At 43.2% G+C, this 24,666-nt stretch overlaps 1 protein-coding gene across 4 annotated transcripts in view; it reads left to right on the top strand.

Moving 5' to 3' along the window:
• The window catches only part of CCDC88A (coiled-coil domain containing 88A), a 200,775-nt gene that overhangs the window by 77,128 nt on the left and 98,981 nt on the right, over positions 1 to 24,666 (top strand). For all 4 annotated transcript variants that reach the window (XM_044289367.1, XM_044289368.1, XM_044289365.1 and 1 more), the window contains 4 exons: positions 907 to 1,015; positions 16,512 to 16,581; positions 20,219 to 20,277; positions 21,786 to 21,869. In XM_044289367.1, coding sequence (XP_044145302.1) covers positions 907 to 1,015; positions 16,512 to 16,581; positions 20,219 to 20,277; positions 21,786 to 21,869 — 322 coding nt within the window. The remainder of the gene's footprint in view (positions 1 to 906; positions 1,016 to 16,511; positions 16,582 to 20,218; positions 20,278 to 21,785; positions 21,870 to 24,666) is intronic.

The raw sequence follows: 24,666 nt of genomic DNA, 5'->3' as shown, positions 1-24,666 counted from the left end.
TTGTGTCCTCCCTCCCATTGTTTACCTGGCACATCTCTGTACTTTTACTGTAGTAGGGGTTGTGCCCAGTATTGCAGCTCAGTCCCATTCAATTGAATGAGACAAAGCTGTAGTGAACTAGAATACCAGGCACTCTGGAATTCTATATATAATGGAAACCACTATGCATTGACGGATCATACAGTTGACACCACTGACTTAAGCACAGCGCTGTACATTATATAGAGGCTGTACTTGGTATTGTATGTCAGGCCTATTCACTTTAATGGGACAGAGCTGCACATAGGCCATGGGGGCCTTTGGAAGAAGCCACAGCACTCACCAGAGCATGGGGTCTCAGCTGATAGGCAGAAGTGCCAAGATTCAGACCCCATCGATCAGATATTGATAGTAATCCTAATCCTGATAGGGCATCAATATTCTACTCCCAGAAAACTTCAGAAATGCATTGTTTAAAATGTATTTAAAAAAATAATAATACCAATTTTGGTGGAATGTATGGTATAATTCTATACCATGCTTTAATATGTTGCTTCATTCTGGAGAAAAAGTTCTAGTAATCTATATGCAAATGAGCAGTATAGTGCACTGAGGGCGGACCCAAGCCACTCTTGCACCCTTGCTCCGTCTGCTTCTTCTGCCAGCCCATCCTTGTCCTTCTTGGTTGACAGGGCCAGGTTCCTGCATAGTCATCTAACCCGGCTTGGTCCTGCACTTAGCTGCTCAGTTGCATATGGATTAAAAGATTACTGCGTGAAAGGTATCATTACTTTCAGCATTGTGCCTAGTATGTCGGTGAATGTCCTGGGGACACATTCCTTTTAGTGTAGCCAATATAGTATGTACATATAAAAATCCTTACAATAAAGTAAGTTAATACATTTGTTTTTTTTCTCCTCTTTTCAGAAACTCCAAAGCAGATAATCAAAAAATTTACAAAAAGATCAATAATGATGCTTCACTCAGAATACAAAACCTATCCGTCCTGGTAAAACAAATCAAGTCTTACTATCAGGTAATTTTTGTTTTCTTCTTGCGTACATTTGATTCTCTTTGTTATTGGACGCAGTCCTTGTCACTATGATCTACTGTATGTGTAACTGAAGAAATTGTCTCATCCACACAATGGCTTTTCAGATTAAAGGTGTTTTCCATGGGAGGAAATTTACTTGAAAAATGAAGAAAATGAAAAAAATAAGCAAAATTCACTCACTGACTGATTCCCCAACCATGCCAAGTGCCAATCTGATGGTGCTCTAGTGCCCACCGCTCTCAACTTCCTGGTCCTGGCTTGGCACACAGGAGATTTCTGGTAATGACTGCTCAGCCAATCGCAAGCTGTAGTTGTGACCCACCTCAGGCCGTGATTGGCTGAGCAGGCATTTCCAGCTGTAGCCTGTGTGACAAACCATGACGTGGGGGCAAAGCAGCAGTGGATTAGTGAGTGACCATGAGTAATGCTTATTTTATTTTATTTTTTAAGACATTCTAGCCATTTTTAAAACACACTTTCTCCCCTGGAAAGATCCTGTGGATTCAGCTTTAGAACCTCTGACGGTTAGCTGTTCTCACCAGAAGAAGATGTGGCAAGCCATACATTTCACCGTCTTGAATCTCGACTGATCAAAGCCTTTGATGTGTCACTATGACATATGATATTCTTTTTGAAAGTACAGTTATACATTAGGTATATATTTTGACAGAAATTCAACATATTCGGTGAGATATTATAGGGGTTGTCCAGTTTCATGATATTGATGTCCTATCCTCGGGGTAGATCATCATTATCGGATCAGTGGAGATCCAACTCCCAGCACCCCCACCGATCATGTGTTTGAAGAGGCCACTGGGCTTGAGCGAGCACTGCGTTCTCTTCTAGGTTTACCTGCACACGGTCCAGATTGCAACAAGCGGTGCATTACAGCTCAAGTGAATGGGAGAGGAAGCTGTAACTAGTCTGCCCCCTGCTAGAAAGTGGATGGTGTGCAGGTAAACACTGAAGGAGATGCAGCACTCACCCAAGGGCCGTGGTCCCTTCAAACACTTGATCAGTGGGGCTGCTGGAAGTCGGAAGACCTATTGTCTGGATAGGTCATCAATATCATGAAACCAGACACCTTTAGAAGTAACATCAATTTAACTTCTTCAGAAACATTTGAAACATTTTTGTTTCAAATTTTTTTTTTTTTTGTTTGGCTGGAATTTGAAAGTCAGGTGAAAATGACTGACATTGTTGTACTTTTGATCTTTGAGGAAATAAAAAATGATCATTTTTGTTTGTTGCCCTTTTACCATGGAGACACATAGCTCTTCATCGGAGATGTAGACACAAGATGACAGGACAGTTTTATTCAAGACTTCTTCTAAAGTTGCTTCATTTGTCTTTTACAGAGACATTGGAACAATAAATTGTTTGCGCAGGGTACCAGAGCTTTTTACCTATAAAATCTAGGCAAAGGTTTTACAAATTATGAATATAAAAATGGCTTTTACCCAAGTAAACTCCAAACAACCAATAAAAATGAATCATTACACCCAACGAAGCTTTAATGTCTGTGGCCAAGAAGAAAATGGCTGCAGGTTCCTTGTAAAAAAAGCAATGTGTCTTCAAGGGTTTCTACCACTTGCTGTGGACACATTTCGTTTTCAGACACTAGCGATCTGCTAGTGTCTGATGTACCATACAAGCCAAGTATTATATTCCTCCGTTCCGCCGTTTTCTTTAAAAAAGCACTTTTATATTTATGCAAATGAGCCTCTAGGTGCTATGTGGGCGTCTTTTCAGCACCTAGAGGCTCCGTCTACCTTCATAAACTGCCGCCCAGCAACTCGCTCCAGCACGCCCATCTCCTAGTGAAATCGATCCTCCCCCTGCTTCTGGCGTCCGAAATCACGCGCCTGCGCCGTTCACCGCAGGTGCAGTCAATGTCTTAGCGCTCAGACATTGACTGCGCCTGCGCCGAATGCAGAGACGAACGGCGCAGGCGCGAGATTTCGGACGCCAGAAGCAGGGGGAGGATCGATTTCACTAGGAGATGGGCGTGCTGGAGCGAGTTGCTGGGCGGCAGTTTATGAAGGTAGACGGAGCCTCTAGGTGCTGAAAAGACGCCCGCATAGCACCTGGAGGCTCATTTGCATAAATATAAAAGTGCTTTTTTAATGAAAACGGCGGAACGGAGGAATATAATACTTGGCTTGTATGGTACATCAGACACTAGCGGATCGCTAGTGTCTGAAAACGAAATGTGTCCACAGCAAGTGGTAGAAACCCTTTCAGTATTGTAACATGGCAAAGCCTTTCTGTACAAGTGTTGGGAAGTAGGAGGAGATCTGGACACCAGCCTGCGGCAGGGTATAGTAGAAGATATTAAATTACATACTTATCCATTAGCAGTGTAATATTTTCTATTGCCCGGGAACAGATATTACCGGTAATTTAATATACTTTTCCTTTCAAGTCTTAATCTCTTTTTTGCTTCTGGGGCCCATGTTTTCAGTTGGGTTTGTTCCACTAATTTTAGGGTTGTCTAAATTGGTCATAAATTAGATATAGTGGCCGCTCCGGGAGAAGCAGTAATACATAGCGCCCAATGGTGGGGGATCCCCCCTCTATGACATCCATATGACTTGGACAAGCAACCCTTTTGCAGTAAATAATCTCGCTTTATATAATTTCCTATATAAAGAACAATTTCACATATGTTTCTCATCAGAGGACGGGTTTTATGGATGATTTGTAAGTATTAATGAAGGGTGTTACTAGTGTATATATAGATATTACAAGACAGTATTTGTCAATGGTATAGTCAGCATTTTCAGTCTTTTAAACTCTGCTTTTATCGATTGTTGGTTTTACATGTGGTCACGTACCCCAAGATCCATCAAGTTGTGTAGACACCATAAGTAAAGCTCTGTGTTGTAGTCCAGCTATCTCCAATCATTCGTGGTATGGATCTGTTCCCAGTCATTTCTGCGACTAAATATCAGTTCCATTTATCTGAATGGAGTTTGTTTGGCAGCAAGCACATGGATTTTCGGAAGCTCTATTCATGTGAATGGGACAGTCGTATACATTTCTGCAACAAATCCATTATGGTGAACTCACACTTAGGGCTCATTCAGACGGCCATATGTTTTGTTTCACACCCGTTCCGCATTTTTGTTGAACGGGTGCGGACACGTTCATTTCAATTGGACTGCAAAAGATGCGGACAGCACACCGCAATTGTGGACAAGAATAGGCATTTTCTAAGAGAGTGGCGGCCATGTGCGGTCAGCACATGGGACAGTATCCGTGTTTTGAGGATCTGCAATTTGCTGAATGAGCCCTTATAGCCAGGAGAGGCTCCATGCAGACTCCAATTTCCCCAGCTACAGCCGCCCTATTGTAACTCTATGGTCGTTCTGAGTCCACCAGATCGGGAGTAGCTCTTTCAAGAGTAGGGCCCCTTCTCTGTGATGTCCACAGGCCCTACTAGAGCACCTAAAGTTGTTGTCTGGATGAGATAACTTCTCTAACAAGCCATGCACTTGTGTCAGTTGGACATGATCAGCAAAAGGTTTTCAGAATCCTTCTAGTCACTGACAGCAAGCAGAGAGCTGAGGGGCTTTATTTATAAAATCGGAAGACCCTTTTACAGCAGTCATGTAATTTCAGGGGACTTTTCAGAATAAGGTGCTGCGTATACATAAGCAGTAACACTATGCCTGACCATTATATGACTTGTGCCTGGGAAGAGGAGACGCAAAATAGCTCTGCCTCTAATGCCACCAGATGTAAGGAGCGCTGCCTGGGCTATAAGACTCCTCGCGTTGTTTACGCGGCCTCCATAAGTAGATTTAGTATCCCCCGATTCATCACTTGTACCTGGTGTTTTTCACCAGTTTTCTTTTCTACAGGATCCATCTCTAATTGTGAGCTATTAATGAGCTAAAAATAAAAATAATAAACTCAAATACTTACCTCCATTCTGCTGTCAGCGATGCCGTACAAGACACGGACCTCTTCTAGTCTGTGCCCTGAGCTCTATGCAGCCCAGCTCAGGATAATGATGACACCGGCCTCTGATAGGCTACAGGAACTAGGACTAAAGCCTATTAGAGGAAACGGTGGGCCAGGGAGACATCGCCCCATCACGGCATTCAACTGTATTGCTGTCCTGAGTACAGCGATGCAGTTGAATATGTAGAGATGAGAGTTTCCACCATGGAAGCTCTTATTGCCCATGGCCCTTCCGCTGCCCCCCTCTTGCCCCTACCTGGTGCTGCCTGAGGCGATCACCTCACCTGGACTTATTGGCGGTATACACCCCTGCGTGCAGGTAATTTTTCAGTGGAAGCAGTGCTTGAAAGAGCGTCGCTACCTTTTCAAACAACTGATCTGGGGATAGATCATCCAAATTATAGCATTGCAAATTTGTAAAATACTGATTGTGATGCAAAAAAAAATAATAATTTTTTCTTTTTTTTCTTTCACCTGTTAGGCTCCTTTCACATCACCGTTTCTCCTTTCCGTTCTCCAGCTCCGTTGAGGAGCAGGAGAACGGAAAGGACGGATTCTGCAGATAACTGAGACCTAACTGAGCGTAACTGAGCCTAAAGACCCCATAGACTATAATGGGATCCGCCAGTGGCGTCGCCAGGGGGGGGTCAGGGCCCCCCCTACATCACGCTGGGCCCCCCCGGTCCACTCAGAATATGATTTTTGAGCGGAGACTAAAGTCCTGCATGTTCTGAGTGGACACCGAACGGACCCCATTATAGTCTATGGGGTCTTTAGGCTCCGTTACACTCAGTTAGGTCTCCGTTATGTGCAGAATACGTCCTTTCCGTTCTCCTGCTCCTTAACGGAGCCAGAAGACGGAAAGGAGAAACGGTAATGTGAAAAGAGGGCTTATTTCACACAAGCAAGTTTTCCGTCCAAATGAGATCCATTTCGTGAAGAGAAAGCATTCAGACTGAACCCTGACCCGTTTATTTCAATGGGTATAGGCACACAAGCATTGCTTTTCACTGACCATCCTTTGTTCAGGAAAAAAGTAGACCACATATGCACTAAACCTGAAATGCACGAAGAACACTCATTAACTGCAATTACTAAATCATATGCTGTGGGGTTCGTGTGTATCCGGAGTCGTGTAAGGTTTTTGTACATTTTACAGTGCAGACTACGAGCAACAGTAATCATAAAACCATGTCCTGTAGTTTACAGAACCAATCATCAGCTGTAATTGGCATGATTCATGCCGCTCACCACACATTTACCAGGAAAATAAGCAGAGGGGATGAGATTCCATTACTTTTGTGGAATAAAGTGATACAAACAATGATGCCATTTTCTTTTCTTTTTTTTTTTTTTTTACTTTAACATAGAAACTATTAGGAAAAACCACAAAGAGAATTTTTTTTTATGGGAACAATTTGTTGTTTTTCTACTATAGTCCAGCACATGGGCAGAGAGGCCACACAACTGTTTGAAGCTCAGCCCAATACCCTACTGCCAATGGTGCCACATGCTGCTAGGGCTGATACAGGACTGTGTGGCAAAAAAAAAAAAAGATTGGTGGCAGTGCCATATAATGCTTGGATAACATGCACTGGATGTAAGGGGCAAGACAAACTCCATTGGTGCCTAAGGGTACCTTCACACTAGCTTTTTGTTTTCCCGGTAATGAGTTCTGTCCTCGGGGCACAATACCCGAAAAAAAACTGATCAGTTTTATCCTAATGCATTCTGAATGGAGAGCATTCCGTTCAGGATGCATCAGTTCAATCCCTCTCAGGTTTTTTGGCCATAGAAAATACCGCAGCATTAATTTCCATTGAATTGTATTAATGCTGGATCCGGTACAAAGTGTTCCGGAAAACCGGATCTGGTTTCCTGATCTGCGCATGCGCAGACCTTTTAAATATGAGAAATAAATAAATACAGGATCCGTTTTTCCAGATGACAACCGGAAAGATGGATCCGGTATTGCAATGCATTTGGCAGACGGATCTGCATCCGCATCCGTTTGCATCCGGATTGCCTGCCGGAATCCTCTGCCGCAAGTGTGAAAGTACCCAAAGGCTGTGATTTGAGAATGTGCCCCAGCCTCCGTCCCTGAAGTTTTATTTATACAGGGAAACACTCGTATGTTGACTGATGGGCATCAGGATGAAAGATGCCCATTTATCGCCCGCACATTCCCTGTGTAATCAGGGGTGTGCTACTGAATTCGATAATGACTATAACAGAATGATGGAGGAACGACTATGGTAGCGATCCCACACTCAGTTTGCATCGGCCTGTGTAATCCTAAGTATGGACCATTCACTTTGTAATATTCTTTACCTAAAGGGCTTGTCTCACTTCAGCACATTGTATTTATCATGTACAGAAAGTTAATACATTTTTCCATCACATTATACGCTGCTTGTTTCCAAGGGGGTTACGACCACCCTGCAATCCATCAGCAGTAGGCCGTGCTTGCATACTGTAGGAAAAAGTGCCATCCTCTCTGGTGGCCGGGACCGTGGGAGTGCGCACAGGCCAGCGCTTTTTCCTATATTGTGAAAGCACGATCACCACTCAGGGTTCGTGTCCTTTCTGCTGCAGATGTTACCCTGTAACTATCAGAGATTGTAACGGAGGTAGAGCTGGTGGCAGGTGAAGGATGGAGCTGAGCATGTGCGTCCACCTCTACAAGGTGGACAGAGGGATGAGGAAAAGAAACAGCAGGTGGCGCTATACAGATACATTTTATAGAATTAATCTGTGGCTGTGCTACATTTTTAATTACATGCAATTATAAAAGTATTTAGATCCAGGTGCTGGTCTGTAAAATGTTGAATATTTTCTATGGGACTGCCCCTTTAAGCGACTGGAGCTTACTGGCGATACCAGTCACACCCATTGTGCTGTTTCTGAGGTAAAAAAACAAACAAAAAAAAACCGCTTTTACATATATAGTAGTAAATATTGCAAATTAGTTTTAGACACAATAACTGTGAGCCTAGTAACCATGGAGGTTAAAGACTGTAAGGTAGATTTTGGGAAGATCCCATCCCCATTTTATATCCATGTTTTTCAGGAGGTCATCGGCTTTTACTACTGATCTTGTTCCTTGGATGATATTCCAGGAAAACACACAATAGACAAACGTCTGGTTAGATTAGCAGATTGACATGGGTTGCAGTCGGTTCCCCTGAGGCTCGCTCTCCATGCCTCCCATCCCCCGGTAGGTCATGACATGTATGCTTTTCAATGAAGGAAATTAATTATTTTCCCAGCAGTGGCTTTTTAGAGAGCTATCGTATGAAAAGATCACCTCCATACTGGTACCAGTACAATAGTAGGGTGGGTTTAACCCTTCATGGAAAGGAGTGAGTAGCCATGTTTGTCTGCCTGGACTGTTAGGTTTGTGGCACTCACATCCCCTTTTAGGGATGAAGAGACTATCCATTCTCCTCCAGTACATCTGTAAATGGCACAGTAATTACCGCAGAACGATCCGATGTGCTATTAGAACATTATTGACTCCTATGCCCCCATTCTGAGCAGCACTCTTTTCAATAATTGATCTGCATCAGCAATTTAACCGACATCCTCTGCTTTGTCTTCTTTCTGGATGAGCTTCATGCGAGAGTCAGTATTGATGACTAAGCGTCCATTAGTCAGAGGAACAGAGCGGAGTCTGTTATATTACTGGAGCATCATATCCTTTATCAACGGGAAGAAGCTTATTCATCTATGAGTGTATGGGTCAGCTGGTAACGTGCTGGATCACACTGGTCAAACAGCAAGAGTCACAAAGCTCACCTATCTATCTAGCTCTTTCTTTTAACTATTTAGGTATCTATCTATGCATCTATTGATTATCTAGATAACAGATGATTGCTGAGGATTCCAGCAGGGAGACAGTTTGTAATCAGTTTTTTGTCAGCAGATCCCTCAAACAATGGAGGATTTTCAAAAGTTGAAAACCCAAAGACTTAGCTAGGATTCAGCACAGGGTAAAATCGCATCCATCGTATAAATGGGCCCCCAACCCAGGAAAAGGCACACTATGACCACTAACAGTACCACAGTGATGATTATTCTGCCATACTTTCTAAACAAACACTTTGTTTTACACTGGCGCTCTGCAGAACATCTATGTGAATACAGTACAGTTATGTCTAATGACTTACAGTTGACATCTCTAATTTGAATCATTCACCTTTCACGTCTATTCCATCTGGCCCGGACCACCATGCCGACTTCTTCCAGCCACAGAGTTTGCAACAGAGAAATAATTGGCTTCTCGGTTTCCCAGCATCCACCCTACCTTTTATACAACCTACTCCAACTCTGCATCCTGCTGACACCCCAATATTCTACCTATTGTGTGGCACAGTGCCCCAAATAATGTACCAAATATATATTGGTGTCATAACTATACTATCCCCCCAAAAAGTGCCACATACATACGTATCACTCCTGAAAACAATAGTGCCAGATATATATATATAGTGTCCCCACAAATTATAGTACCAGATGCACAGTGCTCCATAGTGTGACCCGCCTTACCTCCATCCTCCAACAAGTGTAGTGTGTCATCTTTATACATCTAGTATCCTGGTCTAGGCGGTGCGATGTGCTGATGTCATTGCGCTGTCTTCACCGTGACGCTGATTTCCTGGATAGTGCATATGCTGCTCATTTCTAGGATCAACTTATCTTAGGAAACGGGAATTCCTTGATAGCTGTTCAGTGAGGCTGTCCAGCCAAAAAAGTGAAGATGCATTCATTGTCTATCTCCATAACTGCCATAGAATTCAGTGAAGGGGGACATTCACATGCAAAGCCACCTCTCTTATATGTGACTTCTATGAGGGGTCAGGATCTGGATTTGAGAGTTGGGACAAGGGTCCCACCAAATTATTTGTTCAGGGGGCTCTATAGCAACCCTAATCTGGCCCTGCCAGGATATGTTTAACATTTTCTAATTGCATTATAGACTTAAAGAAGCAGTCCCACAAAAAAATAGTTTTCTGACCTGTGAAGGTAATTTTCTTACCAGTAATTGATTGTATTTGTGAGTTATCCCCTCCCTTCTGATCCTCAGTCGTTTCATGTGACCAACAGTCTGACTTTCCAAATAACACAGCATCTTGTGTGTAAACAGGAAGCCAGTTTCTCTATGTATTCCTGTGGAAGCCTCAATCGGTCTCAGAGGAATGAAAAGAGAAGTAACTGACTTCCTGTCCTGTGTCAGTTGGAGATCAGAGTGCTGTTCATATGACACAGCTGAGGATCAGAAGGGAGGTTATAACTCACAAATAAAGTTACTGGTAAGAAGATTACCTTCACTAACAGATTACATCATGTATCCTTCTAACAGGTCAGAGAATAACATTTTTTGTGGGAGTGCTACTTTAAACTAAACTGCATCTGATTGCACAAGGGGAATGGTGTCAGCCAGCAGACAATGTATGTATACATGTTCCAGAAAAATAATGAGCCAGGAACATCTAGCTTCTTGTGTAACTCTTATACACATGGGGTATGGTGGAGGTTGGGTACATTGAATATTACACTGGAATAGAAGGAGTAGAAAACACATGCTGGATGAACAAGATATGTAAACCCATAGGTCAGGTCAATGCAAATTAACTCATGCTAGCCAAACCAGACAACCAGACACCCAACAGTAGACAGCACTGTTGGGGTCCTTGCCCCTCATCAGCAGAGAGCAGGGTACTGTTTGGCTGGATGAGAAGCTCAAGGAGCAGGGTATAGTTTCTCATTGAAAAGAGACAGTCCTGAGATTCCTCTTTTCAGACAATGCTTCATGGGAAAAGATATACAAATGAACTGTTACCAGTTAAAATAGAGACGCCTATCTGTAGACAGCATTATTTTGGTGTTTTTGCCTCTCATCAGTACGAGCACGGTACTGGTTACCTGGATGAGATTCTTTAGATTCATCTCATTCAACCAACAAGTACCCTGCTCTGAACTGATGAGGGGCAAGAACACCGAAACAACGCGGTCTACAGATGGGTGTCTCTGGTTTGACAGTGGAGTAAAAGAAGACTTTAGTTTCAAGGCTTTTAAAATATAGCAAATTGTAAATTAGACACAGAGCACGTTCCGCACCCTGTCCAGCTGCTGTACGTATCCAATAGAGGAATGTTAATCTGTGGAATTTAAAAGCTTTTTACTCCAGTGCATTTCAGGACTTGGCCAGGAATGACTCTGCGTCTGGTAGCAATATACTTCAAAAGGTAATTAACAATAGAATAGAGGATGCTCACCAGCTGAACTGGAGCCCAGACCACTGACCACCACTCCGTGATATAAGTGGACACAAAACATAAAATAAAAATGGCTGGCTCACAGTAATTTGCATATAACTTTACTAATTCATGTATATAATACAACACACTAAAAAACAATACATAAATTTAAATACAAAACCCCAGAATTCATACACCCTATTATATGATCATGGTCCCTTTTAAATGCAGAGCTCTCGTTCATATAAAAAAATCCTATGTATAAAAAAATTTAAAACACGGTTTCCTTGTCTTATAGTTCTTCACTTTGGCGTGCGGTTAATAGTGTCAGTTGATATTTCATGTGATGGCCGTGTTCAGCAAATACTGTGAAACTACCTCGACCCCTTCAACAAGTGTGACCATAGTCTATGGGTCAGGCCCACTGCAAACAACTATGCTCTCAAGATCCCAGCACTGATACACCAGTGTTCATAGGGACTCCGCCGGACCCCCAAGCTACAGTGATCAGTAAATAGCTTTAAAAGACGCTGATTCCAAACCTGTCATTTTTCGGTTTCTATTACCTTGTATTCCCGCAGTGCTCGGCCCATCTGCACAATGCGGGGCTGCAAGAGAATATAAACCTAAAAATGACAGCTTCGGAATCGGCATCTTTTAAAGGATATCCGTCAGATTTGTGCCTAGGAAACTGGCTGACCTGTTACCTGTGCACTTAGCAGCTGAAGGCATCTGTGTTGGTCCCATGTCCATATGTGCTCGCATTGCAGAGAAAAAGGATGTTTTACTATATGCAAATGAGCCCCTAGGAGCAACGGGGGCGTTGCCGTTACACCTTGATGCTCTGCTCTCTCTGCATCTGCCGCAACCTCTACTCTTTGATTGACAGGACGAGGCAGTGTAAAAGTCATTAAGTATGGTCCTATAAATAAAAGTGCGGAGGGAGCAGCAGTCGCAGAGAGAACAGAGCCTCTAGGTGTAATGGTAACGCCCCCGTTGCTCCTAGAGCCTCATTTGCATATCTTAAAACATAATTTTTCCCAGTCATTGCCTGCAGCAGCATCAAAGCAGATGTTGACAGTGGGGGCACCTGAGCGAGGCAGCGGCGGCTGGGCAGTAAAGGAACCAAGACCCAGCAGCATGGAACAGGTGTGTATGCTTCCTTTTGCAGATCTGACCAGAAGGGGGAGGCTATGCCCAAAAGAAGAAAAACCCCTTTAAGGCATTTAGTGGCATTGGGCATATTTCAGGATAACATAGACAACCCCTTTAAGCCTAGTACAGAGCCCGAGGGTTTGGTGCATGACACCACTCTTTTAGGCCCTGCTTTCTGGACATCTTCCAGGAATGTTCCTTTAGCTTGTTTAGGGATGTTACTCACTTTAAAGACATCTACAGGCTTCTGGCCTGTGAATGAAGGCACATCTTACTAATCTTACAGTAATGCAGCCTCCTGCCATAGTTGTCCTCACAGCCACATGTGTGGATGATTCATAACCGATAGCAAATTCATATCTTGGATTTCTGGATTTTAAAAAGTGAATGTGGAGTGTTTTTCTGCTAACGGACTAAAACTGAAGACATGTCTATTCCATGGTCACCTTCCATGGACACAAATTTCTAGAGGTGCATTTGTAATGATGCTAGTTGTTACCCTAAATTGTATCTAGTAAGAGACCTGATACTTTCCAAATGTTCCAGCACAAAGCTCATTAAAAATGACTATAGAACAGAATGCTGGACCGAAAGGATTGTCCAGGTCTTTTATAGTAACAAACTATCTTCAGGATAGACCAACAATATCAGATCGCCAGGGGTCCAACACTAGGGATGAGCAAAGCCATGGAAGTTCGGGTTTGCCGGGTTCGGCTGAACTTCAGGTCAAAGTTCAGGTTCGGGACCCGAACTTGACCCTGAACCCTATTTAAGTCAACGGGGACCCGAACTTCACTTTATTATTTTCCGTTATAACATAATTATATCGGAAAATAATAGTATTCTTAAGACAGAATGCAAAACAATATGGCAATTTAGGGGTTGAAAAAAAAAACTCGCCTTATCCACTTGATCGCGTTGCAGCAGCTTCTTCTATTTTCACTGAACAGGACCTGCAATATGCGCGATGACGTCACCACGTGGAAGAGCGCGGTGACGTCATTCTGCACACTGCAGGTCCTGTTCAGTGAAGCTGGAAGAAGCTGCTGCAGAGCGATCAAGTGGATAAGGTGAGGTTTTTTATTTTTTTAACCCCTAAATGGCCATATTGTTTTGCATTCTGTCTTTAAGAATGCTATAATTTTCCAATATAGCCATGTTCTAACGGAAAATAATAAAATCACCCGAACACCGAACCCAAACTTTGCAGTTCGGGTTCGCTCATCTCTATCCAGCACCTTACGCCCACAGCAGTCGGCTGTTCTGCAGTAGCTGGGGTATTGGAACTGCTGAGCGCCATCCACGGTGTAGTGGACACGGCTGTTTACTGCAATGGGAGTAATCGGCTCCATGCACCACACAATGGACAGAGCTTTGTGGTTCCGGCATCAGAACTACTTCAGAACAGCTGGCAGGTGGTATTGGCAGCCAGTCGGATAATGATGATCTACCCTAAAGATAGGCCATCATTAAATTGCGGATCCGCAAGACACTGGTACCGGCCATGTGCGTTCCATATTTTGTGGAACAGAAGGTCTGGCCCACAATAGACCAGTCCTATCCTTGTCCGTGATACAAGAATAGGACATGTTCTATTTTTTTTTTGCCAGGCCGCGGAACAAAGGCACATCTTTTGCAGCCTCATCGAAGTGAAACAGTCCGCATTCAAGCTGCAAAAAATGCGGCTCTGATGCGGACCCAAACAACCTTTGGCACTCCAGCTGCTGTGAAACTACAACTCCCAGCAGGCACTCTTACTCAGCTGTTTTTGTAACTCTGTTAGAAGTGAAAGGAGGATTCTGGGAGTTGTAGTTTCAGAACAGCTGGAGTGTCGGAGGTTGCTGATCCCTGCCTTAAGGTGTCTTTTTTTATATTCTTACCTCAAGCTCCAGAATATTAGAATTAGAGATGAGCAAAATTTAGAAAAATTCGATTTGACGAAGTTTAACAAGAAATTTTATTCTTTACTAATTAATTTGTCATGAATCACTATAAATCAGTTATACCCAGGCCAATCTGTCTAAAAGTAACAGTGGTCTATAATATGGACACACAGTAAGGCTGGTTTCACACGGGCATTGCGGGAAAAGATGCAGGTGCGTTGCGGGAACATGCACGATTTTACCGTGCAAGTGCAAAACATTGTATAATGTGTTTTGCACGCGCATGAGAAAAATCGGCATGTTTGGTACCCAACCAAACTTCTTCACAGAAGTTCGGGTTCGGTGTTGTGTAGACTGTATTATTTTCCCTTATAACATGGTTATAAGAGAAAATAATAGCATTCTTAATACATAATGCATAGTACAATAGGGCTGGAGGGATTAAAAAAAAAACAATTTAACTCGCCTTAATCCACTTGTTCGCGTAGCCCGGCTTCTCTTCTGTCTTCTTCTTTGAGGAATAGGACGTTTTGATGACGTCACTGTGCTCATCACATGGTCTATCACACAATCTTTTTTACCATGGTGATGGATCATGTGACGGACCATGTGATGAGCGCAGTGACGTCATCAAAGGCCCTTTTCCTGTGCACAGCAAAGATGAAGACAGAAGAGAAGCCGGGCTGCACGAGCAAGTGGATTAAGGTGAGTTAAATTATTTTTAACTTTTTTTTAACCCCTACAGTCCTATTGTACTATGCATTCTGTATTCAGAATGCTATTATTTTCCCTTATAACCATGTTATAAGGGAAAAAAATAATGATTGGGTCTCCATCCCGATTGTCTCCTAGCAACCCTGCGTGAAAAACGCACAATATAGAACATGCTGCGATTTTCACGCAACGCACAAGTGATGCGTGAAAATCAGCGCTCATGTGCACAGCCCTTTAGAAATGAATGGGTCCAGATTCAGTGCGGGTGCTATGCGTTCACCTCCCGCATTGCACCCACGCGGAAAAAACTCGCCCGTGTGAAAGAGGCTTAACTCTACAGCTAACAGAACGGATTAACTCTGAATATTGGTGCACTGCACACTTATGTACACAGCGATAAATTAGACCTGCCTGTAATACTGACGGCACAGTAAATCTACAGCTCACAGAAGGGATTAGCTATGGCTCTTGGTGCTGCACTGCACAGTTATGTACACGGTAATAAATTGTAGCAGAGTCTGTAGTTCAGCAGTCTCCTGCGCTCTCCCTGCACTCTCTGTTAACAGTTTGCACTTTGCAGCAATACAGTCTCTAGTGCATGAGCGTCTTGTCACTTCTCTCCCTAAGCTCAGCTCACAGGAAAATGGCAGCAACCACGTGGGATCAGCATTTTATAGGGCTCTGCCTACCTGTGACATCACAGGGCGATGGCTACCTGCAGATTGGCTGGCTACACTGCATTATGGGTGATCTTGCGTTCCCGGGTTTGTCTCCTCTACACCTACGTTCACTTTCTAACATGTGCAGCAGCCATTTTAGGAAAACTGTCTCGTTACCACGAAGCGCAAGGAAATTTGGATTAATTTAGAATCAAAGTTTTCCTAAACTTTGGATGAAATTTCACTTTGCATGCTTCACTCAATACTAAATATAATGTAATAAAGTATAAATGGACAATAATGGACACTAAAAAGATGACAGAGAAAATAATACTTCTATATTTTAAGCCCCATGCACACGACCGTGTCCGTTTGCGTTCCGCAAAATACGTGTGCAGTGTGCGGGCCCTTTGACTTCAGCGGGTCTGTGGTCGGCTTAGGACATGGTCTATCTTTTTGTGGAACGCACATATGGATGCAGAAAGCCGTATCCGTGTGGCGTATGGCCGTTCCTAAAAAAAAAGACTATGCGGACTACGGACGCGTTGAAAACAAAATGCGGAGGGCACATGGACTGCATCCATATTTTGCGGCATCCAGATTTGCAGACCACAAAACGGATACGATCGTCTGCATGGGAACTTTTTGGGAAAGTGGTATTGCAGAAAATATAATTTTTTTCTAGGTAATACAAAATACTCAGAACTACATTTCCATCTGGTACCTTTATATAATTGGGCAGGACTGTGAGATACATTTGGAGTCATGTTATTCCTTGCGGATTCTTGACCACAGTGTCCATTACAAACATGTAACCTTCTCCCCTCCTCCTCCACAGGAATCCTTACAGCAGTTGGTCATGATGACTTTGCCGAATGTTTTAATTATTGGCAAAACTCCATTTTCTGGTGAGTATAAAACAGTCCTCCCATGAATAATACCTAAGGTCTGCTTGACAATAAATGAAATGCAATAAAAAATCTACAAATGTGATCTAAACAGTGGAAGCAGATACTAATGTTCAGCCGGTGTACCACCAGATGGATATGATGCGCTAATGGAGAGACATGTTCCTATAACTATAAGTAGGATGTAGGATCTGCACGTTTGACACCACCTGGCCTGTGGTAAAAGAGGCTTAGATGACATAATGTACATGTAGACCTCCCAAGTGTCCCTCTTTTGGAGAGGACGGTCCCTAGTTTTGACCCAAGTCCCTCTATCCCTCTTTGCTCCTGAAATGTCCCTCTTTTTGATCAGATTTTGCAGTATTACATTTACAATATTGACCCAGAAAGTGTTTGTCTGGTTCCTCTCTGTATATTAGAGCCCGTCTTGTATATTATTTAGATGTTAGAAATTTCCATGTTCAGATAGTTTTTGCGCTATTGTATACAAAGAAAATGATTGAAATGTATAAATATGCAAGAAAATGGATCTTTCACACAATGAACCATAAGTGTCCCTCTTTTGACCGTCCAAAAAGTTGGGAGGTATGTACATGCACCATGTCTCACTGCAGGGAGTGTAGTCTTAAGCCTCATTCACACGTCGGTGTTTCCCGGACGTGTGCTGTACATGTTGTCCACAGACAGCACACGTCCCTATTCATTTAAATGTGTGTATTCACACATCAGTGTTTTAGCACGGTCCGTGGGTCTGTTTTTTTTAGCACGGATGCAAGCTCTATTTTGTCCGTGTTCACGGATCCATTACACCCATTAAAGTCTATGGGTCCGTGAAAACCACGGATGCCATCCGTGTTTCACGGATCATTAAAAACAGATTCATTGAAAATTATTTTTCAGCTGTTCAGTGTCAATGAAACACGGATGCAACACGGACAGAAAAAAACTAATCCTTCACGGATGCATCACTGACCACCTGCTCACGGATTTGAACACGGACGTGTGAATGAGGCTTTAGCAGCATCCCTAAAGTAGTACCAGCCTCCCTCTGGCAGAACTAGAGAACACCAGACTCTGCCGATGACATCACGGGGCTCACTGATAGGCGGAAGTCTCTGCTTAGCATCCCAACTGTCCCAACTGATGAACAGCAAGGCTTTTGGAGATACTTTTATAGCCCTTTCCAGCTTTATGCAAGTCAACAATTCTTAATCGTAGGTCTTCTGAGAGCTCTTTTGTGCAAGGCATCATTCACATCAGGCAATGCTTCTTGTGAAAAGCAAACCCAGAACTGGTGTCTGTTTTTTATAGAGCAGGGCAGCTGTAACCAACACCTCCAATCTCATCTCATTGATTGGACTCCAGTTGGCTGACACCTCAATCCAATTAGCTCTTGGAGATGTCATTAGTCTAGGGGTTCACATACTTTTTCCACCTGCACTGTGAATGTATACATGGTATGTTCAATAAAAACATGGTAACATTTAATTCTTTGTGTGTTATTAGTTTAAGCAGACTGTGATTGTCTATTGTTGTGACTTAGATCAGTGTTTACCAACCAGTGTGCCTCCAGCTGTTGCAAAACTACAACTCCCAGCATGCCTGCACAGCCTTTGGCTGTCCGGGCATGCTGGGAGTTGTAGTTTTGCAGCAGCTGGAGGCACACTGGTTGGGAAACACTGACTTAGATGACGGATCAAATTTTATGACCAATTTGTGCAGAAATCCATATCATTCCAAAGGGTTCACATACTTTTTCTTGCAACTGTATGTCATATCCATTATATCAATGGTGACAATTTATTCTACAAGCCAGCTGTTTCGCTGTAACGTCTATATGTACAGTGATAAACGGGGCATTTGTTTAGTATCTGGATGAAACGCGACAATACACAGCCAGACTGGCAGTGTTAATAGAGGGACGTTGCAGTGTGGAAACATTTTATTAAACCAGAAAACGTCTGCCAGATTGAGGTCAGGAATCTGAACGCTAATGACGGTATATCTGCCAAGATTATTTAAGAGCTTTACCCAGTGATGTGACAAAACAAGCGCGGGATATGTGACTTCTGAATGCGGCGGATTACCATGGCTATCAGGTGTGCTGGTACTAGAGGAGAAATCTGCTAATCGTATGATTTAAAGAGGTTGATATGATGAAGGGTTATAGGGCCGGGGAATATTTAAAGGGGGTTATCTCCTCTCTCTGTTACTAAGGCCAGATGAGACTAAACCGTAACCACCAGCTGGCCGCTAAACAGCAGTGTGGGCGCTGTTTCGGTAGCTCTCACTGCAGCACATGAGAGCTACGGAAATGGCGTAACCCCAAGCTATGCTGCTCCCTTAATTTGGAAACATTATAACTTTCTGCACTATGTGGTCTCCTCCTTTACACATCCAACCTCTTTGGTTTGCTGGAGGGACAATAGGACCATGAGCTGAAACCCCCACCTATCAGACATTTATGGTTTATATGGATGGGCCATACACGTGCTGCAAGCCCTGGAGGAGTGGAGCGGAGGATGGGGGTGTTAGTGGGTCCTGATGTTGGGGCTCCTAGCTGATGGTACTGTAGTTGGGGTGCCATTGGTGTTATGAGTGTTGTATGGATACAAGGCAGGAGATGGAGGTGCTATGGCCGTAGAATGGTGCTGGAATCGGTAACCAGGCGGATTGTAGAAAATAGAGGCCAGGCTGCAGGGACCCACCCTTAAATGGTAACACCCATCTGAACCTTCATGGCAGACTGCTAGCAATTAATTTATAACTTCTAGCTGCAAGAGTTATTTACTTGTCAATCCTCATACCGGTGCTTCCTGGGGCCAGGGCTATGGAAGGACAGCGCACCCTGATGTTGGGGTTCCTGCCTGATGGTAGTTGGGGTGCCCTTGCTGATTGTAGAAAATAGATGTTTCTCTTTATTAAAGTGCAGAATGGGAGTTGTAGTACATCGAATGGTATCAAACACCGTTCCAAACAATTCACATTGCAAATCTTCCCTGATAGCGATGTATGGATATAAGCAAGGATGGGGATTGTAGTACTCCTCCTCTCTATCTTTCTAAAGTCTCTCTCTGTGCAGGCTGGTAATAAGGTTCGTGCAAACTTGTCTGTAATTCTCAGGGGAGGGGAGCAGGATTAAAATATGGCTGGCCAGGACTGTGTCCAAGTGTGGAAGGGTGTATAAGCAATGTCCCTCTCACTGCAGTAAAGTCTCTATCAGCCATAAACAGCGAATGCCTTACTGACTGACTCCAGCGCTCAGCCATGCAGATTCTGGACCTTCTAGTTCTTCCTCTCTCTCTCTTTCTGGAGTAATATAAAGTAGAGGTGGCTTTCTTGATACATAGCTACAAAGAGTGAGCACATGTAGCTCCTCTCACTTCCTCAACTAACCCTAGAGTAAGCTAGGGGGGGGATCTAAGTCCATCACCTAGTGTCCTACAAGGGCAGAGTCAGTTGTTAACCCTGACTGATCCTTACAGTGCTATACTGGGTTCCAATACATCAGAGCATTATACAACAATAACAATTTGTACCCTAAAAATAACAATAAGTACCCTATTCTGGGGTACTGCACATGTCTCCTTTAGGAGCTGTGTATAGAAGAAAATTAACATCATCTTTTTTTTGGCAGAGAAAGGTACTGAAGAGATGAAAAAGATGCTTCTGCTTTTGTTGGGATGTGCAGTGCAGGTAACTCTATCTGGTCCTATGATAAAGTGATTAATAAATGTTTCTTTAGAGGGTTCTATACTGCACAGTAGTCATCATATTACAGTGAAACCTCTGTACTTAAAGGGGTATTACCATCACAAACAATGGCGGCATATCGCTAGGCTATGCCCCCATTGTCTGATAGCTGCAGGTTCCACCTCTGGGACTCGCACCTACATCAAGAATGGAGTGGGAAAGGTGGTGGCCAGAGGACTCCGGGTTTTCTTGGATCCAGCCACCGCCAAGCATTCTCGCCATAGAGGTTAATGGGAGCACACTGCACTTGGATGGCCACTGTTCGCATTCTTTTCTATGGGGCCGACGGAAATAGCAGAGCCAGGTGGCTCGGCTATTTTTGGTGGCCCCATAAAAATGAATGGAGGGTGGCTGCACCCTCCACAGCCTTCAGGGATCTGTTCTCTGTGTAGGTACAGGTCCCAGCGGTGGGACTAGCACCTATCGGACAATGGGGGCATATCCTTGCAATGTGCCCCCATTGTCTCAGATGGGACAACCCCTTTAAGTTAAAGAAAATACTGTACATATAGTGCTTCATACATTAACACAATTAAAGATGATGTGCATGTGAATGGGGTCGGCTGCATCGGGCAAGGAAAACTAAATCAGCGCTGCAGCTTTTCATTCTCCGGATTGGTGGGGGGGGGGTCCCAGAGTTGTGAAATACCTCTTAAACTACTTAGCATTTCTTGCTACCATAGTGAAAGCCTACTGCCCACCACCACCGATAGTTATACTTCAGCCTGTCTTAAAGGGGTTTACCAGTTTGCATCAACATCCTTTTAAAATAATCATTTATGAAGGTAGCTGTAATTTTGTAATGTATTTCTTTTACCTTTTATTGCTTATATCTCTCGTTCTGGGCTGTGGTCACATGACCGTGTCCATGCAGCTCTTTATTTCCTGTGATGTTATGTCCATACAGGGGCAGTGATAGGGGAGTGTCTATGTAACTAGCTGGGTGGGAGGAGCTATAAACTAGCTGGGCTGGGCGTTGTTAGGGGCAGAGATAGGGGAGTGTCTATGTAGATGAATGAGAGGAGCTATAAACTAGCTGGTTGTTATTAGGGTCAGTGATATGGGAGTGTCTATGTAAATAGATGGGTGGGAGGAGCTATAAACTAGCTTTTTAGGGGCAGTGCTGGGGCAGTGGCAAGGGAGGGAGAAGAGCATTATGGGTTTGGTTGGATACAGCAACACAAAGTGCAACATACAGGATGTAAAGAAACCAAAGTTTTTAATTTACATGGTAAAAACGGGTCAGGAAAGTCCAAACTGGAAAAAAAAGCTTGTGGAAGATGTACATGAGGTAAGCAGCTACATGAGCATATCTGGTAAAATCCATAGTAACACTGGAAAACCCCTTTAATAGAGGGGAGTGGGGGGGGGATAGGTCTAGGCATCATGTTGCTGTAGCTGGAAGAATATACACCTTTAGCTTCTAATTGGTAAACTCTGTTTTGTTGCAGTGTGAAAGAAAAGAGGAATTTATTGATAAAATTCAGGATTTGGATTTCGACACTAAGGCGGCTGTGGCGGCTCATATCCAGGAGGTATCCTCTACTTTCATGCTTCTTACGCTGTTTTCATACACAGGCTTTTATTCTGGGCGTCACTGACTATTAGCTGGCAGGGCATGAAGATCACATGAATGATGTATAGAGATAAACAGCTGTATCCTGCCATTCTAAGGAGTCATGGGGATACCAGTGGTCTTCCAGTCCGTCCAGGACAGCTGCTAGGAATAGTTCCACAACATCCCGAGGTTATGACTTTTAGTTGGCTTATTATTGCTTTTCTTGTGCCAATTGTCTGATCACAAGCTAAAATAAAGTAGACATTTATGAGTACACAGGGCTTATTATAGTGCTGATACTGATGAAAAGAAGACATTTTCTTATAGATCAGTCTGAAATAAAGACAGCAGTCATCAGGTAATACACCCTACGGCCAGGTTCACACGGGACTAATTAGCTGTGTATTTTCCATCACGGATTTTCATGCGGCAAATCAGCAGTATTGTACAGTACCAGCAAAGTGGATGAGAATGTCTGAATTCTCATCCACGCTTCATAAACAAACCGCACTGAAATGACCTGCGGCGCTGTGCATCTCCCCTGCTGATTTCACCCTTTGCAGTGGAGAGGGGAATGTCCGCTGGCTTTTCCGTGGCAAAAACAGGTTTTATAGTTTTGTTTATTTTTTTCATTGCAAACGCAACAAAAACTGCAGCGTATTTTTCTACTGGATTTTCAGTCACATGTGAACCCAGCCTTTAAGAGGATCCGCCTGCTCTTCTGACATGTCTGTTTTAGTAAATAATTCTATTGCCCACACAATAACAATTCTGGAGTATATTTTCTTAGAGCTGTCATACCTCTGTTGTTCCTCATGGAAATATATTGAAAAAAAATTGACAACTGGGCGTTCCCATTTCCCTGGCAGTAAGACGTGCCCCTCCACGTGTCACATTGTCGGTGACTGGACAGCTTCCGAGTGAAAAGTGATACACCCCCTTTGACAAGAGGAAGTGTACCACTTAGTGATCAGTGGGAATAATGGAGGAACGTTACAACCCAGACTTCTAAGAAAAATCTATCAGAATTGTTATTTTATGGGAATGCAAGTTATTACTGAAACAGACGGGTACTCTTGACATTAGGAAGGTAAAGACATGGATGATGGTTTTTAATGGGCAAAATGCAATTTGGTCCCATCTTAGAAAATACTGTGCATTCTATGCTCCCAAAAAATGTCTACATGTAAAATAATAGGCACAAGAAGGTACGGTATATGTCCATAGAATTCTATAGACTTTAAAGGCTAAATTGTTCACATCAGATATAAAGTATATTTGATTAACTATTTCATGTACTTTATTAAAACTTATTGTAAATGGCATAAAATTAATTTGTCGAATATTTTTTATTTTTTTTTTCCCAGTGAAATAAGCACCTGAAGTTCAGGTACCTATAGCATAGAATCCGAACGCCCATACAGCACTATGTACAGTCAGGTCCATAAATATTGGGACATTGACACAATTCTAACATTTTTGGCTCAATTGATTTGAAATGAAACAAACAAGATGTGCTTTAACTGCAGACTGTCAGCTTTAATTTGAGGGTATTTACATCCAAATCAGGTGAACGGTGCAGGAATTACAACAGTTTGCATGTGTGCCTCCCACTTGTTAAGGGACCAAAAGTAATGGGACAATTGGCTTCTCAGCTGTTCCATGGCCAGGTGTGTGTTATTCCCTCAGTATCCCAATTACAATGAGCAGATAAAAGGTCAGAATTCATTTCAAGTGTGCTATTTGCATTTGGAATCTCTTGCTGTCAACTCTCAAGATGAGATCCAAAGAGCTGTCACTATCAGTGAAGCAAGCCATCATTAGGCTGAAAAAACACAACAAACCCATCAGAGAGATAGCAAAAACATTAGGCGTGGCCAAAACAACTGTTTGGAACGTTCTTAAAAAGAAAGAAACGCACTGGTGAGCTCAGCAACACCAAAAGACCCGGAAGACCACGAAAAACAACTGTGGTGGATAACCGAAGAATTCTTTCCCTGGTGAAGAAAACATCCTTCACAACAGTTGGCCAGATCAAGAACACTCTCCAGGAGGTAGGTGTATGTGTGTCAAAGTCAACAATCAAGAGAAGACTTCACCAGAGTGAATACAGAGGGTTCACCACAAGATGTAAACCATTGGTGAGCCTCAAAAACAGGAAGGCCAGATTAGAGTTTGCCAAACGACATCTAAAACAGCCTTCACAGTTCTGGAACAACATCCTATGGACAGATGAGACCAAGGTCAACTTGTACCAGAGTGATGGGAAGAGAAGAGTATGGAGAAGGAAAGGAACTGCTCATGATCCTAAGCATACCACCTCATCAGTGAAGCATGGTGGTGGTAGTGTCATGGCGTGGGCATGTATGGCTGCCAATGGAACTGGTTCTCTTGTATCTATTGATGATGTGTCTGCTGACAAAAGCAGCAGGATGAATTCTGAAGTGTTTCGGGCAATATTATCTGCTCATATTCAGCCAAATGCTTCATAACTCATTGGACGGCGCTTCACAGTGCAGATGGACAATGACCCAAAGCATACTGCAAAAGCAAGCAAAGAGTTTTTTAAGGGAAAGAAGTGGAATGTTGTGCAATGGCCAAGTCAATCACCTGACCTGAATCCGATTGAGCATGCATTTCACTTGCTGAAGACAAAACTGAAGGGAAAATGCCCCAAGAACAAGCAGGAACTGAAGACAGTTGCAGTAGAGGCCTGGCAGAGCATCACCAGGGATGAAACCCAGCGTCTGGTGAGGTCTATGCGTTCCAGACTT

The sequence above is a fragment of the Bufo gargarizans genome, chromosome 4 (genome assembly GCF_014858855.1).
Source record: "Bufo gargarizans isolate SCDJY-AF-19 chromosome 4, ASM1485885v1, whole genome shotgun sequence".
NCBI classification, from domain to species: domain Eukaryota; kingdom Metazoa; phylum Chordata; class Amphibia; order Anura; family Bufonidae; genus Bufo; species Bufo gargarizans.
The sequence above is the reverse complement of the archived record's forward strand: the minus strand, read 5'-3'. Positions and strand labels throughout refer to the sequence as shown.